We start from the raw sequence: 16826 nt of genomic DNA on the forward strand, positions 1-16826 counted from the left end.
ATAATTCCCTGTTCAAAAATATGAATCCAATCACAGTAGCCCATGCATGTCCCACTAACAGGGCTGCCAGTGCCAGCAGAGAAGCAGTTCACCCAATGGAGTGGGGTGGGGCGGGGTCTATGGTCTGGGCTGCCTGCCTGTATGAGTGAGAAACAAATTAAAACCCTTGGCCTTAGTCCATCATTGAGTGGATTCCTTTAAATAGGTTTCTTGACGTTTACTGATTACCTTACATATTAGTAACATAATTTGTTCTTTTGCTCCAACACAGTCAGATATACCAGTGAGATGCCTGAGGGCATCGTTGATGGCAGATTGCTGGGCGAGCGCTGTCGCTTTGGCATGGGGGGTCAGATCAACATGGAATGAATTATGTACTGGCCATATAAGGTGCATGTCTTGAGTGTACAGGGTTTGATGAAGTCAGATCAACATATAGAATGTCAGAACAGGTCAGCTCCATACAGTATGGAGATCTAAGAGTGGTAGCGGGGACATTCTCTTGAGTGTATAGGGTTTGATGGGCCTTAATTTTCAGGCCTGTTGAGAACTCTAGTTTTCGCCGGCTGCCGGGCGCGGCTGCACTAATAACTTTGGGGCAGGCTTGTCTAGAGTTTGAAATTTGAATGGACAGGTATACAATAAGGGAGACATGGAAGAGGAAGGATGGATGGGGAAGGATCAACATGATGTATCCTAAGGGATGACATCAGGGATAATATGGACTTAACTGCGACAGCAGGTCACATTTACTATGACATCAGGGTGTCCACATCTCCATCCCTGATGATGTCACATGATGTCACGAGACCTGGGCACCATATGCAACCAACACACTGACGGGAAATGCGCGGTTCCCTAGTTAACTGTGACCTTCGGTCGCAATTATTCACAGTGTTATAAATCAGCAATTAATTACTGATTCCCCGGGTTGATAGCAAACAGCCCGGGCTACTGTAGAAACAGTAGAAATGCTATCCCCTGCTGGCAAGTGGTGGTACATTAAATGTGCGGAGTGGACCTTTTCTGTCGAGTCAGTCAGTCAGCTTTTAAGATCTGCTATTTTCACTGAATGCTTGCCCCAGAATAGGGACGTTTAGGTTCATGTGGTTAATGGATGGTGACATCATAGAGGGTCAATAATGGCAGAGGAATAATGATGTCATGATGGGGCAGTGATGTCATTGGGGGTGGAGTGGGGGAGATGTCCTAGAAAAGTGTTGTTGTACGGAGGTTATAAGTGTACACTCAGTTTATTCATGTATTACAGTGACAGTGGCTGTAAAATAGCATTTATGTTCAGTCCACTTTCCCTGGACAGACGAACAGCTCACTGAGTGAGTAATGAAGAAAAGTCTCTCGATAAAGCTTCAAATAAAACTTCCAAAAAGAGGATAGACACACACAATATTTTATTAGTCCCAAAAGAACAGCTATGGCATCTCGAAGGTGATCGCCTTCAAAAGTCAGTAAAAAAAGGTCTAACACACATAAAGAACTTTCAATCTGGTTGAGTTTAAAATAGAAGTATGAAGGATCTGAGCCAAGAGGAATAATAATATACAGAGAAAATTCCTCAGCAATGATTTTGACAGTATTGCAGCTAACGCTCAATCCAGAACAGAAAAGTGCCTTATAAAATGTCTCTTGGTCTAATTGGTTTCCCTTTAATTAACACTGAGCGGTAACATGTGAAACACAGACCTCTATGACCACCACAGCTGTACCAAACACAAACCATCAGCCCTACAGAAGAGACAGGCCTAAACCATCTGTCCTAGACAGCCAGCAAATCTGAAGAGCTTAATGACAAACAACTTAAAACTGTACCACCTGTTGGCAAAGCACTGCATTTAACCGCTATACTGTATCATCAATGTCGGGCAGAAACCATGTATGTCTAAAACCCTTATTACTTATCAGGAAAGAACCAGTATTCCAATGGATCCAATGTAGTCATTATTTAGTCACAAGCGAAATATTTATAAAACCCACAGACAGACACTGGGTACAGTATGGCATTATAGGCGAAATAATAATAATAAGAAAAAAAACACCCGTGTGAAGTGAGGGGCGCTCTTATCATCATACATCTTCATGATGTAAAACAAAAATCACACCCGTGTGAAGTGAGGGGCGCTCTTGTCGTCGTACATCATCCAATAGAAAATGTATATACTAAGTTATTATCTTTTAACCATGATGATACAATGTTAAAAAAAACTCATCTTTTCACCATGCATGTAAGATGACAACTGAATTTACGTGAATGGTTAGCCGATTTGCTCGTCTACATATGACTACATATATCGTTTCATTGTCAATGGCATTTAATGTTTGTGTTGCCACGAATTTACGTCATTTGTTTGGCACATATGACGTAAATTCTCCTTTCATTGTCAATGGCAAATGTGAGACGTGACGGGACGAAAACTGTATATAGGAGGCGTTCAAAAAATATGCTAATTTAATCTTTGTGTTAGCACAAATTAGCCGATTTGCTCGTCTACATATAACATAAATTCTCCATTCATTGTCAATGGCATTTAATGTTTGTGTTAGGACAAAAATCTACACTATAGCTGAATTTAGGAGGGGCTAGCGCCCTTCAAAAAGGTTCCAACAATAGCAAAGATAACTGATCGATTAAAGATAAAAAATAAGAGATAGAAGGTTTGTGTCCCACAGCAATGATATGTTAACAATCATGTATAACACTGCAAAACGCATACATGTTTCAGTGCAGTTTACTCTGATGAAGGAGCATTAGGCTCTGAATGAGTGTCCATTCCTTGCCGTCTTGTTTGTTCCACATACAAATGTGAGCACAGGGTCACAGCACAAGACCCCCCAGAGCTTGTTGGGAACTGACACCTTGCTCACGGGCACTTCCGCAGGGTAGATATTGTTCTTGAGGTTTTTCCAGAGGGAAGTTTCTCAACTTGCTGTTTTAAAGAATGACTGGATAATGTGGCTGGGCGTATGGCTCCACAGTGGTTACTTCCTGAACTCATTATGTGTAAGGGGTGGTTTTCTCTGTCTTGGGAATACAAATCAGGTCTGTGATTTTCTCTTGTCAGATGAGTCAGTCTGTGTCTGTGAGTTCAAATCAAACATGGAGCTCCGCTGGAGGGAAAGGAGCCAGGAGACATAGGAGGGTAGGAGGGAGGAGACCTTGAGCTTTTCTGGGAGAAGCGAAGGTGGACATGAGGAGGGAGGGGGAGAGGTATCATGCCTCCTCTTCCTCGTCTGGGGCCCACGAGGAGGGAGGGGGGAGGGGGGTATCACGCCTCCTCTTCCTCCTCTGGGGCCCACGAGGATTGGCTAGGGGCCGGACAGAGGAGCATCCTGTTGGGGCCGCACTCTAACAGAGTCTCCTTGATGGTCTGGTTCTCCCTGGTCGCTGCCTGCCACACCACCTCCAACTCCTCCTCTACTGACCTGGGGATGAGAGGAAAACAAGAAGGGAAGGGAGGGGAGGTTAAGAAGAGAAGGACACACGAGACAAGCAGGTTTAGCTTGTGGATGAGAGGGATTTGATTAATGATTAAGATACAGAGACAAAAAGAGAAAACTAAAATTGACCAGGAGGAGAGATTAGGAGAGATAGGATATAAGTGGAGAAATGAGAATAGACAAAATGAGAGATGGGGAGAGGAGAGAGAAGAGAGGTTAGAGTTAGAGATACTGAAAGAGAGAAATAAATTGATTGAGATGCCTTCGCATCAGACTTTAAGTCTGAAATCTCTGGGGGTCAGGCATAAAAAATACACTAGTACTCCATCGAGCCTAGTGTACCATCTCCTCTACAGGGAAATTAAATTGTCTGGTGTGAGTGTGACCACTTGTAGCTTTCATTCCAGCCATACTGGAATAAATATGTATATCTGTCAAAATGTAAAATAAGCTTCAGCAAGATTAGAATCATGTTGATGTTAAATATTGTGTGTTGAATACATCTGGATCATTTTTATCTCATTTCTCTGGTGAAAATGAATGGGACCTTTGGACCTTATAGTTCAGAGTCTTGCATTACTCAAACGTTTGAACTGAATGTAAAACTCAAATGCATGTGTGCATGGCTCTAAAGTAAACTGAAACACAATGTTTGCATTTCTCTAAAAATAATTCAATGTTCTATGGCTTTATTGTTAATCTGCATTAAAGTTTGCATGACTCAAATTAATCTGATTAAATGTAAATTGGTACACCTGAAATAAAGTAGGCTACCCAAGATGAATTGTATTAGCTGCAGCTGTGCTTATCCTGCTATGACACTGTGATGAAGGCAGCAAAGCCAACAGCACTATAGTAGCTAGAATAAATGTAAACCTGCTGCACAGGCCTTCTGCGGACATCATTAATCTCTGCCAGAAGATTCTTGCATTTGTGTGTCTGTTTGCAGCTAATCTTGTAAACTACTAAACTAAGCCGATCTTGTGCATGCTGCCATCAGGCCTATCCGATATCCCGGTCCCTTACGGCCCCCACATCCCATTCCAAATTTACATTAAACTGGACTTTTAGAATGTGATTATTAGCCTACTTCGAGGAGGGGTAAAATAAGTTATATGAGCAGAATTGTATAGCCGTATTATTATTACCATATTTACTGACACGACTGGAGGTGTGGTTTTGAGGACAACTGTTTTTAATTGCTATTATTGTTCAAACACAACAGAAACCAAGGACTATATATTTCAAGGCTGAGAGATCACAATAAAAATCCTAATCATTCTTCCTCCACACTGGGAGAAAAACAGCATCTGAAAGTTTGATGGGGCATTTTTTACACGTGAGTGCAGTTAGAACTTTTCCATTGCATCTTATGAGAGGAAGGGTTCTTGTGCTGCTGCCGCTATGCGTGCGCATCCTATTTCTTATCAGTGTGACGTCGTCTCTTAAGGCGTCTATACATAGGCATGAAAGGGACACAGCCAGACATACAGGTACAATGGCTATTGCAAAACCAGGTGGGGCATGCAATCCAAACTTGCACTGTTCCATAGGCCAGACAGGAACCTTACGTTTTCAAAACAAAAAGCTTCCCAGATCAAATATTTATTCGAAGTTTGTACTGTAAATACAGAAAATATGTGGAGGCTGGTATCTGGTTTTGCACACGTCACCATTAATAAAGAAAATAGCATGCATAATGTCAGGCCTTTGTCATGCCTGACATTATGTAGGCAGAGGAAGGTTTAATTAGTTGAGAATATCACAGGCAAAAGATGAATATGAATTATTAATGAAAACATACCATAAAACTCATCTATAGGCATAAACAGCAAGTGCACCCTCCAGCAGTGAACATAGTTAATTCAACTGGTCAGCACATTTAGAAAATGTGAACATGCATTACTTGTAACCCATGGTCTACTTGCATTGTTCTCACACTTCCCAGCTGCTAGCTTGCAAACGTAGAAAAGAGTTCATTCTTTTTTGTAGAATAGGATCCTAAAAATAGTAAAAATCACACCCGTGTGAAGTGAGGGGCGCTAATATATTAAAGTCTAACTCATGCTGATTAGGTGATGTAATGGTGATGTAAAACAAACACAAACATTAAACGCCATTAAGAATAAAGAGACAATATGACGTAATGAGGCACATTATGACGTACATTTTCCCTTAATTGTCAATGGCGTTTACAAAACAAACATTGAACTAAAGACAAACATTAAACCTGTGTATAGGGGGGGCTGGCGCCCCTCAAAAATACTTAAATTGACAAAGAAAACAATGAAAGGTGGATTTAACCCATATGCTGCCACCTGCTGGACACAGAGCCAACCGCAGACTGCCGAGCCTATTTCAATGAAGCACACACTGGGACTGACATCCTGTTTGGAGCGTCCATCTTAATGCTAAATAAATAGCGTCGATGCTAGCGAGCTAAAATGAAGCCATCCTTGCTCTAGAAAGTGCCAATGTTTCCATCTAAACCACCGGATAATCAGCAAAAACCTCCGAACATCGCGCATTTCATCCAAACCATGGAGAGCTCCGTAGATTAGGAGTTATTCAGCTTTTTAGTCAGCCTGTATAATGGGAGGTGGACAGGGCTGGACTGGGACAAAAATTCGGCCCGGTCATTTTCGCGTGAATTTGGCCCAGACCGGCCCACCACAACCAGCGCGCAGATAGCAGAAACTCTACCACCCACTCCGTCAAGGCACACACAAACAAACAAGCCCTAATACCAGGGCCGGTTCTAGGCATAAGCGGTATAAGCGGTCGCGTAGGGCCACAACCACTGAGGGGGCCACATCACAGGGAGAAGATTTTTTTTTTTTTAATGTATCCCCTATCCCATACATGGGCTACTGGCGGCCTGAGGGCCACATGTGGCCCCCACCTTCACTTAATGCAGCCCACAGGTTAATATCAACTGGCGGCCTGGGGGCCACATGTGGCCCCCACCTTCACTTAATGTGGTCCGCAGGTTAATATCAACTGTAGGCTGGGGGCCACATGTGGCCCCCAGCCTACAGTTGAGGGATGTTTATACCATCCCTCTACACTGGGGATGCTGTTTATACCATCCCTCTACACTGGGGGCGCTGTTTATACCATCCCTCTACACTGGGGGTGCTGTTTATAACATCCCTCCTAACTGGGGACGCTGTTTATACCAGTCAGTCTGTCATACCATCCCTCCCCACTGGGGACGCTGTTTATACCAGTCTCTCTGTCATACCATCCCTCCCCACTGGGAGCACTGTTTATACCAGTCAGTCTGTCATACCATCCCTCCCCACTGGGGGCGCTGTTTATACCAGTCTCTCTGTCATACCATCCCTCCCCACTGGGGGCGCTGTTTATACCAGTCAGTCTGTCTGTCATACCATCCCTCCCCACTGGGGGCGCTGTTTATACCATCCCTCTACACTGGGGGTGCTGTTTATACCATCCCTCCCCACTGGGGACGCTGTTTATACCAGTCTCTCTGTCATAGCATCCCTCCCCACTGGGGGCACTGTTTATACCAGTCAGTCTGTCATACCATCCCTCCCCACTGGGGGCACTGTTTATACCAGTCTGTCATACCATCCCTCCCCACTGGGGGCGCTGTTTATACCAGTCTGTCATACCATCCCTCTACACCGGGGGCGCTGTTTATACCAGTCAGTCTGTCATACCATCCCTCCCCACTGGGGGCGCTGTTTATACCAGTCAGTCTGTCATACCATCCCTCCCCACTGGGGGCACTGTTTATACCAGTCAGTCTGTCATACCATCCCTCCACACTGGGCCCCCACATGTGGCCCCCACCTTCACCTAATGCGGCCCGCAGGTTAATATCAACTGGCGGCCTGAGGGCCACATGTGGCCCCCACCTTCACCTAATGCGGCCCGCAGGTTAATATCAACTGGCGGCCTGATCTATGGTCGCGGCCCACCGGGAAAATGCCCGGTATGACCTGTGGCCAGTCCAGCCCTGGAGGTGGACGGGAGCGCGGTTGAGCAACCCGGTCTAGGATCGCTAAAGAAGGAAAGGCCAAGCCAAGCAAAAAAAAAAAATAGAAATCAGCGATCCGGTTTGATATCAATAATAAAACTTATCAGACGGAACGTTACGTCACAAGCAGTTAAACCATTAAGTTGAACATGAATTCCTCAGCGACATGCAAGCACACAGTATGGAAGTATTCAATCTGAATCCTCACTGAATTAACCTGAGTGGATCACCCAACCATTCCGCATGGAGGTAGTCTCGGGACCGATTGAAAGCATTGAATAGAGTTAAATGAAGTGTATTCGGGTGTGGAAGAATCAAGGCCAATGTGAATCATGGCCTGTGGGGACCAGGCAATCGTATTCGGGAACAGTTTGAATCAAACGGACTCTGTGTGAAATCTGCTCCTAATCAGGCAGCTCACTGACAACAATCAGGTAACCTCACCCGCAATACTACTGCCTATAGTAGCTTGAACCAGACTGTATATTTCGGAGGGCCCTCCTATGTCCAGCTTTGAGGGTTTGTGTAAACAAACATTGTGTTAACACAAACATTGAATGCCATTGACAATGAATGGCCAGCTTTGAGTGTTTGTGTAAACAAACATTGTGTAAACACAAACGTTGAAGACGAAGGTGAGGTCGCAAATTGTGATTGGCCGGAATGAGATGATGTATGATTATGTGTGATTAGAGCGCCCCTCACTTCACACAGGTGTGATTTTTATGAATGTAAATGAAGAACAGATGACAGCTTCCTTTCTCCAGTTTCGGGAGGTGTAGTTCAAAACTCTAATAGTAGCCTGGCTACGCAAGACTAGGTATTATTCAAAAGGTCAACTGTGCCTACTAATTAACTTGTGAAGCATGGATCTGTGCGTAATAAACAGTAATAAAATAAAATGAAACATTATGTCTGCATCTTTTTTTAAATGTACAGTAGTTCTACAAAACTGGCACGATGTGCATAAAAAAATATGAAATATTTACATAACTTATTAAATATTTAACAATATTTAACAACTCCACCATCTGAAGCTATGTGGCCAGTCACTTGGGCAGCAAGAAGGATAACAAGGTTTATGAAGTAGCCAATTATAACAACACTGCACTGGCCTACCGGCATGTGCACTTAAGCCTCTCCAACTGATCCAAAATGCCGCAGCTCGTTTGGTCTTCAACCAGCCAAAATTCTCACATGTCTCCCCCCTGCTCCGCTCCCTCCACTGGCTCCCGGTCGCTGCCCGCACAGAATACAAAACCCTGATGCTGGCATTCAAAGCAACCAGAGGTCTTGCAAGTATGATTGAACCCTACAAACCCTCCCGCGCACTCAGATCAGCCAATGCAGGGAAGCTGGAAGTACCCTCACTAAAAACGCCGGGACAACGCTCCACACGTCCCAAACTCTTCTCCCTTCTGGCTCCAAAACTGTGGAATGCACTCCCCGTTGCAGTCAGAACTGCAGCATCACTCCCAATCTTCCGCCGTAGTCTGAAAACCCACCTTTTCAGACTCCACCATGGCCCATAGCACTTACCCTACCCCCTTAGACAGCACTTTTTAGACTTAGATAGCATTTGATACAGACTTATAGCATGTTATGTAGACAGCACAATAATTGCATTGTATGTAGTCATAGCACTTCATAGTATATATGTACAGCATAGTATAGTATATATGTATAGTTTATATGTACAGTGTCATTATATAGATATGTTCTAGCTACGTTCTTAGCTTACGCATGTTTCTTGATAAATGCTTTTTATATGTGATGTATTCCCATGCTTTTTGTTCTTGCTTAATGTAAGTCGCTCTGGATTAAGAGCGTCTGCTAAATGCCTAAATTGTAAATTGTATATATAAATATAAGTGCTGGTCATAATGCATTACAAACTGAGTGGAACAGCAGATTATAATAACGACCAGGTAACACTTTAGGCTACTTAAAAGTCAGGTCTATAATTTATAATCACTGTCATTTATAATTCAGTATAATGCATTGTAATGAAACGAACGTATACTGCTTCATTACACTAGTTATATTATAAATCACTTTATAGCTGACTAAGTTATGGTAGTTATAATGTGCTGTTCCACTGAGCTTATAATGCATTATGACCAGTACTTATACTACATGATAAAAGTTGTTATAAGTTGTCATACATGATTATAAACATTTACAATGAGTGTTATAATGCCTCAAGCACATTCAAATTCACTATAAATGTGATAATTATAGACTCGACCTTAAGTAAGTGTTACAGTATGTCTAAAAATATTGTACTGTTTATTCCACCCCTTCAGCAAATGAGATCTGAGCACACAGAGCACTCTAATCTACTCACTGGTATTTGTATCACACTGTATCTCTCTTATGTTTATTGTCACATGCAGTGGCAGACAACCCCCCTTCACTCTCCTCATACCTCCCCCTCTATCTACAACCCCTCTTCACTCTCCTCATACCTCCCCCTCTATCTTATGTTTATTGTCACATGCAGTGGCAGACAACCCCTCTTCACTCTCCTCATACCACCCTCTATCTTATGTTTATTGTCACATGCAGTGGCAGACAACCCCTCTTCACTCTCCTCATACCTCCCCCTCTATCTTATGTTTATTGTCACATGCAGTGACAGACAACCCCTCTTCACTCTCCTCATACCTCCCCCTCTATCTCTTATGTTTATTGTCATATGCAGTGACAGACAACCCCTCTTCACTCTCCTCATACCTCCCCCTCTATCTCTTATGTTTATTGTCATATGCAGTGACAGACAACCCCTCTTCACTCTCCTCATACCTCCCCCTCTATCTCTCTTATGTTTATTGTCATATGCAGTGACAGACAACCCCTCTTCACTCTCCTCATACCTCCCCCTCTATCTCTTATGTTTATTGTCATATGCAGTGACAGACAACCCCTCTTCACTCTCCTCATACCTCCCCCTCTCTCTTATGTTTATTGCCATATGCAGTGACAGACAACCCTCTTCACTCTCCTCATACCTCCCCCTCTATCTCTCTTATGTTTATTGTCATATGCAGTGACAGACAACCCTCTTCACTCTCCTCATACCTCCCCCTCTATCTCTTATGTTTATTGTCATATGCAGTGACAGACAACCCCTCTTCACTCTCCTCATACCTCCCCCTCTATCTCTTATGTTTATTGTCATATGCAGTGACAGACAACCCCTCTTCACTCTCCTCATACCTCCCCCTCTATCTTATGTTTATTGTCATATGCAGTGACAGACAACCCCTCTTCACTCTCCTCATACCTCCCACTCTATCTCTTATGTTTATTGTCATATGCAGTGACAGACAACCCCTCTTCACTCTCCTCATACCTCCCCCTCTATCTCTCTTATGTTTATTGTCATATGCAGTGACAGACAACCCCTCTTCACTCTCCTCATACCTCCCCCTCTATCTTATGTTTATTGTCATATGCAGTGACAGACAACCCCTCTTCACTCTCCTCATACCTCCCCCTCTATCTACAACCCCTCTTCACTCTCCTCATACCTCCCCCTCTATCTTATGTTTATTGTCATATGCAGTGACAGACAACCCCTCTTCACTCTCCTCATACCTCCCCCTCTATCTTATGTTTATTGTCATATGCAGTGACAGACAACCCCTCTTCACTCTCCTCATACCTCCCCCTCTATCTCTTATGTTTATTGTCATATGCAGTGACAGACAACCCCTCTTCACTCTCCTCATACCTCCCCCTCTCTCTTATGTTTATTGCCATATGCAGTGACAGACAACCCTCTTCACTCTCCTCATACCTCCCCCTCTATCTCTCTTATGTTTATTGTCATATGCAGTGACAGACAACCCCTCTTCACTCTCCTCATACCTCCCCCTCTATCTCTTATGTTTATTGTCATATGCAGTGACAGACAACCCCTCTTCACTCTCCTCATACCTCCCCCTCTATCTCTCTTATGTTTATTGCCATATGCAGTGACAGACAACCCCTCTTCACTCTCCTCATACCTCCCCCTCTATCTCTCTTATGTTTATTGCCATATGCAGTGGCAGACAACCCCTCTTCACTCTCCTCATACCTCCCCCTCTATCTTTGGCTGTCGCTTTGCTTTTTATTTATTTTTCTCCATTATGCATATATCATTTCCTCTCCCCAAGCCACACTGACCCACTGTCTGTCTGTCTGTCTGTCTGTCTGTCTGTCTGTCTGTCTGTCTGTCTGTCTGTCTGTCTGTCTGTCTGTCTGTCTGTCTCACACATAGGGCTGTCACGATTACACATTTTAGTTGGCGATTAATTGTCACACAAATAATTGCGATTAACGATTGAATTGTGTTTTTGGCAATGAACATTGGAACTCTGATATGAATATGAAACACAATGAAATTTCAGGTTGCCTTTAAGGCTTCATAATCAAAAATGACTCAGGGCAGATATGACAAGTAACTTAAATGTACAAAGAAATTACTGACATATTTAATAATTTATAGCAGAAGGGTAAGCTTGTAGAGCTGCTATTTCTTTCTTTCCTTTTTTTAAACAATTATGATGATTTTGCAAAAATAATTGCGATTATCTCAAATGATTGCGATTATCTCAAATAATTGCGATTAGATGATTATGTAATAATTGTGACACACACACACACACACACACACACACACACACACACACACACACACACACACACACACACACACACACACACACACACACACACACACACACACACACACACACACACACACACACACACACACACACTTTCAGCTCAATACATCGTCTTATATGGATGCTGGCTGCTGATCATTGTCTGCTGTCTCTTGGTGGCCTCAATGCAGTCGTTGGTTGGTGAAGCATGTGAAATACTTAAATTATACTGCAAAGGATATTTTCTTCCAATCCAGTAAGTGACAACTTACTGGCTGAGTCGAGACGAGCTGAGTCACAGAACGCCTGCTGTTCAGGCAAATGGCAATAATAATTATGTCAGGACCACTTTCATAAAAATAAAACGTTTAAATTGCATATTAAAACTGTTGATCTAATTGCAATATTCACCACTCATTATGATTGCCGTCTCTGTTCATGTCTCTGTTCTGGGATCTCCCTGCCCTGCCATGCAGGCTTGTGAGTAGGAGGAATAGGCAAAACGAAGCAATTACAATCGTATAAATACTATGGCACATTGACAGCTGAGCATTACTGTAGATCAGGGGTTCTCAACGTTTTTGGCTGGGAAAATGCTTTGGCCATGTCTCACAGAACTAACGCTATGCTCTATGAATGAATTCTGCTTGTAACAGACACAAAAACACAGGCTAGGATAAGATTAAGAAACATTTTGTTTTTTAAATTTTAACCATTGTTTCCATCGTGCTTAATGCTTATCAGTTATGATAGAAATTGTATCACCTCACATACTGTAACAGAATGACTGATCCAGGCAGCTGTCTTTAAAAAATATATATAAATAAAACAAATAAATAAAAATATTGTAGTATTTTTCACCATGGCACCAGAGAGATAAATGGTGACAGGTCATGATACTGTAGATGGGATTCAGTCCGATCAGTCCATTGACTTTGTATATTGTTGCTGTCAGGCAGAAACCCTGTACAGTATCTCCATATAATTATTTCAACCTTTTATGTTTTTATTCATTTATTTAAGTCTAAAAATAAAAACTAAATCCATTTAATCTAATAACATGCCTTGATGGAAAATGGAGCATTTATAGATTGACATAGATTATGCATTGTGCACCCCATTCACACACACATTCATGCACCCATGGCGGAGGAAACCAATTAGGGGTTCAGCGTCTTGCTCAAGGACACCAACTCCGGGGGAGCCCGGGATCGAACTGGGAACCATCTGGTTTCCAAGTGGCCTCTCCCTCCCCACCTCCCCTGGCATGGGTTGTTTCAGAACTCTGATAACGGCGAGGCTGCAGAACATCATCACTAACATGAAGAACCACACTCGTGTGAAGTGGTGGGTGCCTGGTAATGTTTGTTTAAAGTGCTCTCAACAAACATTAAAATGTCGCTAGACTTGGCTGCCATATGACATACAATAGGTCGTTTCGAGGAAGCAATCTGATTGGTTGAAGTAGCCATCTAGCCGTGCTTCAAACGAGCATGATCAAAACATAAAGATCAGCCGTGCTTGGAACACTTTTAGTGGCTATTGTTTTGTATTAGTCATAATGAAATTGAGTTGATGTGTTTGTTTTTAAGGGTAACTGTTGTATAATTGCAATATTACACTCGAGGGTCGTGCTTTAACGTCATTAATGCACTTCTGCGTGCATTAGTGACAGTAAAGCAGACCCTCGGGTGTAATATTGCTTAATTGTAGCCTACTAGGTGCGAGGGCCTACGCTACTAGAAAGTGCGGCCCGAACCTCTAGTAATAATACAAAAGGAATGGTTTTGGACATACAAGGTTTCCACCAGACAGCATTGATATTGGGCAGTATTATGTGTGTCTTAAGTACCAGGTCTTATGACTTAACTTAAGACCTGGAGGCGTGGTCAATGCTGTTTGGCCACTCATAATAGCCAAATGGCATTGATCACGCCTCCAGGTCTTAAGTTAAGTAATAAGACCTGGTACTTAAGACACGTATAATACTGCCCATTATGTCTAACAGGCTGAATGACATGGATAAAAGAGGATAAAAGAGCCATTAGGGCTGCCATTAGTTGTGATTGGTTGTGCGGGCAAGAGATGGCAGAGGATGCTATTGGCTTGGCTGGTCCAGGGATCACATGGGACGTTATTTGACACCAGACAGATAAAAAACATTTGGGACAGGATTGGTTTTCTGCCTCTCATATAAAGACATCAGTATCGACCCAACATGAATGTACCATGGATGCCCACTCTGCCACAGGGCATGCACACCACCACGTTAGCTGCTAGCCTCAGCACAGGGCAGGCTTTGGAAATTGAAAAGCACTATCGATAAAACAATGCAATTAATGCTCACTTCATGTGGGATCTGTTTTTCTTTTTTTGTCTATTTATTGTAAGATATGGAGATGGAGATGGAATAACTTTTGCTTTTGCAAAAAAAATTAAAACAAAGTAGTCTCCTTTTAGGATAAACGTAAAAGTGGTCATGTACATTCCAGTGTTAATTGTTTCACAATATTTTGATTTAGTCTTAGTCTTTTGAATAACACACCATTTAGTCTTCTGAAAAACCTTAGTCGACTTAGTCTTTAGTCTTAGTCAATGCAATGTTAATTTTGCCAGAAAAGATTTAGTCTTAGTCTTTTGAATAACACACCATTTAGTCTTAGTCGACTAAGGTTTTTCAGAAGACTAAATAGGATTAAGTCTTTAGTCCTAACCACACCAAAGGGTCACCATGCAACTCCTTGGGTCCAAACGGTTGCAAGGAGTTAACGCTAAAACCGTCTTGCTCCTTTGGTGTGGTTTGGGCCATTGAATTCGATGCGTTGAATCACTAGGGTCAACATGGGTCAACACGCAACAAGACATATCACACCACAGGGACAACGCTAAAACCGTCTTGCCCCTTTGGTGTGGTTTGGGCCATTGAATTCGATGCGTTGAATCACTAGGGTCAACGTGGGTCAACATGACATATCACACCACAGGGACAACGCTAAAACCGTCTTGACCCTTTGGTGTGGTTAGGGCTTTAGTCTTAGTCAACAAAATGAACACTGGTACATTCACACACTGTTGTCATGCTTCACATGACATATATAATATAAATGGTAAGACGGTCCTTGACATTAAAAAAAACGTTTGAGAAGCACTACTTATGAGAGGAAACCCTGATGGTCTACCATGAATATTCATCACAAGCTGAGTCAACGACATCCTCACATCTACAGGGCTTTGAATTCTGAACAGTTTAAACCAGCTAGCACTGTTAAAGTGTTCATTTGACTCTGAGAGTGTACAAAATGCAACCAAATGAACCCGTAATACCCGTACCTTACTGGGTACCTCAGTCAAATAAGGTGCATGCTTAATAATTGTGTTTTTCATTTACTTTCTCCGTTCATTTTTTTCCAAACTTTGTTTTTAAACTGTATTTATCCATTCCAATGTTAGCAGCAGCAAGCTGTTTCACAACAACACAGGTGCACACACATTCATAGTTGGACGTTGACCAGTGCAATCTGTCTTCTATTGTTGTGGTACAGTGCATGCATGCATGCATGCATGCGTGCGTGTGTGTGTGTGTGTGTGTGTGTGTGTGTGTGTGTGTGTGTGTGTGTGTGTGTGTGTGTGTGTGTGTGTGTGTGTGTGTGTGTGTTTTTCTGAATCGCTCATAAAACCATGGCAACAACACTTCTCTTGTGGAAAAAGAGGCTGAAAAAGAGGCTGGGCGCCATATAAAAAACAGTGATAGTTCAAGAATAAAAATGGTGTGCGGACTCTTTTTAACACTTTTTTAACAACACTTCTCTTCTCATTATTATTATTATCTTATTCATAAGACTGTATATGACATCCCCGCTCAACATAAACCTGGACAGAAAGACGAGGGAAATAATATAAAACAAAATGTAGAGAGAAAGAAGAAATGCAGATGCAGATGAAGAAATGCAGATGATTTTGATTATATGTTTTGTAACAATAATCAAAATCTGCAAAGTAACTAGTAAAACTAACTAGGAGAGATGTAGTAGTAGAGTAAATGTAAAAGTATTGGAAATTGGAAAGTACAAATACCTCAAAATCGTACTTAAGAACAGTACTTGAGTAAATGTACTTAGTTACTTTCCCCCACTGGCAATATGCAATGCAAAGCGAAGAGCAACGCTTCATCAAGCGACTGAGAATGTCAACGCAGGATGTGACCACACTGTGTCAGAAGGAACAGTCCATTGACAACTACATAGAGGCCCCTTTTTCACCAAAATAACTTCTAAAGAACTGGTTCCGTTCTAGGTTCTTGGAACCTTAGTGCTTTCAGGGAACCGGCGGCCATTTTTTTGGTTCAAGTTCCGAACCAACTTTTATGGTTCTGAAATTCTGAACCAATTCATCTTGGGTGGAAACACTCTGGAATGGTTCAATATTACCGTAGGCAGGGGAAAAAGGACCAAACTGGTTTAACCCCGGTGGAAAAGGGTCCAGAGAGGAATATTATAGCAGGGTTACAGTGCAAACACCCTCATCATCGTTGAGAGTTCAGTGGCGCAAAACAAACAAAAAAACAAACAAACAAACAATGAGGACAGATCTCGGCACCAAGGACAGTGCTGAACACTGGGTCAGTTTTTGATTGCGGTGCACACTGCTCCTTCAATTGGCGTGTGTGTGTCCGTCTGTCTGTCCCTATGGGTGTTTAGAGTGTCTGGGTG

General features: G+C 42.5%; 1 protein-coding gene across 1 annotated transcript in view; it reads right to left on the reverse strand.

Annotated features, from left to right (window-relative positions):
- Positions 1–2079: 2079 nt before the first annotated feature.
- cep89 (centrosomal protein 89) overlaps positions 2080–16826 on the reverse strand; it is a 109739-nt gene continuing 94992 nt past the window's right edge. Inside the window, exon 20 of the mRNA XM_079497739.1 lies at positions 2080–3441. Coding sequence (XP_079353865.1) covers positions 3285–3441 — 157 coding nt within the window. The 3' untranslated portion in view covers positions 2080–3284. The remainder of the gene's footprint in view (positions 3442–16826) is intronic.

Source organism: Electrona antarctica, assembly GCF_951216825.1.
Source record: "Electrona antarctica genome assembly, chromosome: 3".
NCBI classification, from domain to species: domain Eukaryota; kingdom Metazoa; phylum Chordata; class Actinopteri; order Myctophiformes; family Myctophidae; genus Electrona; species Electrona antarctica.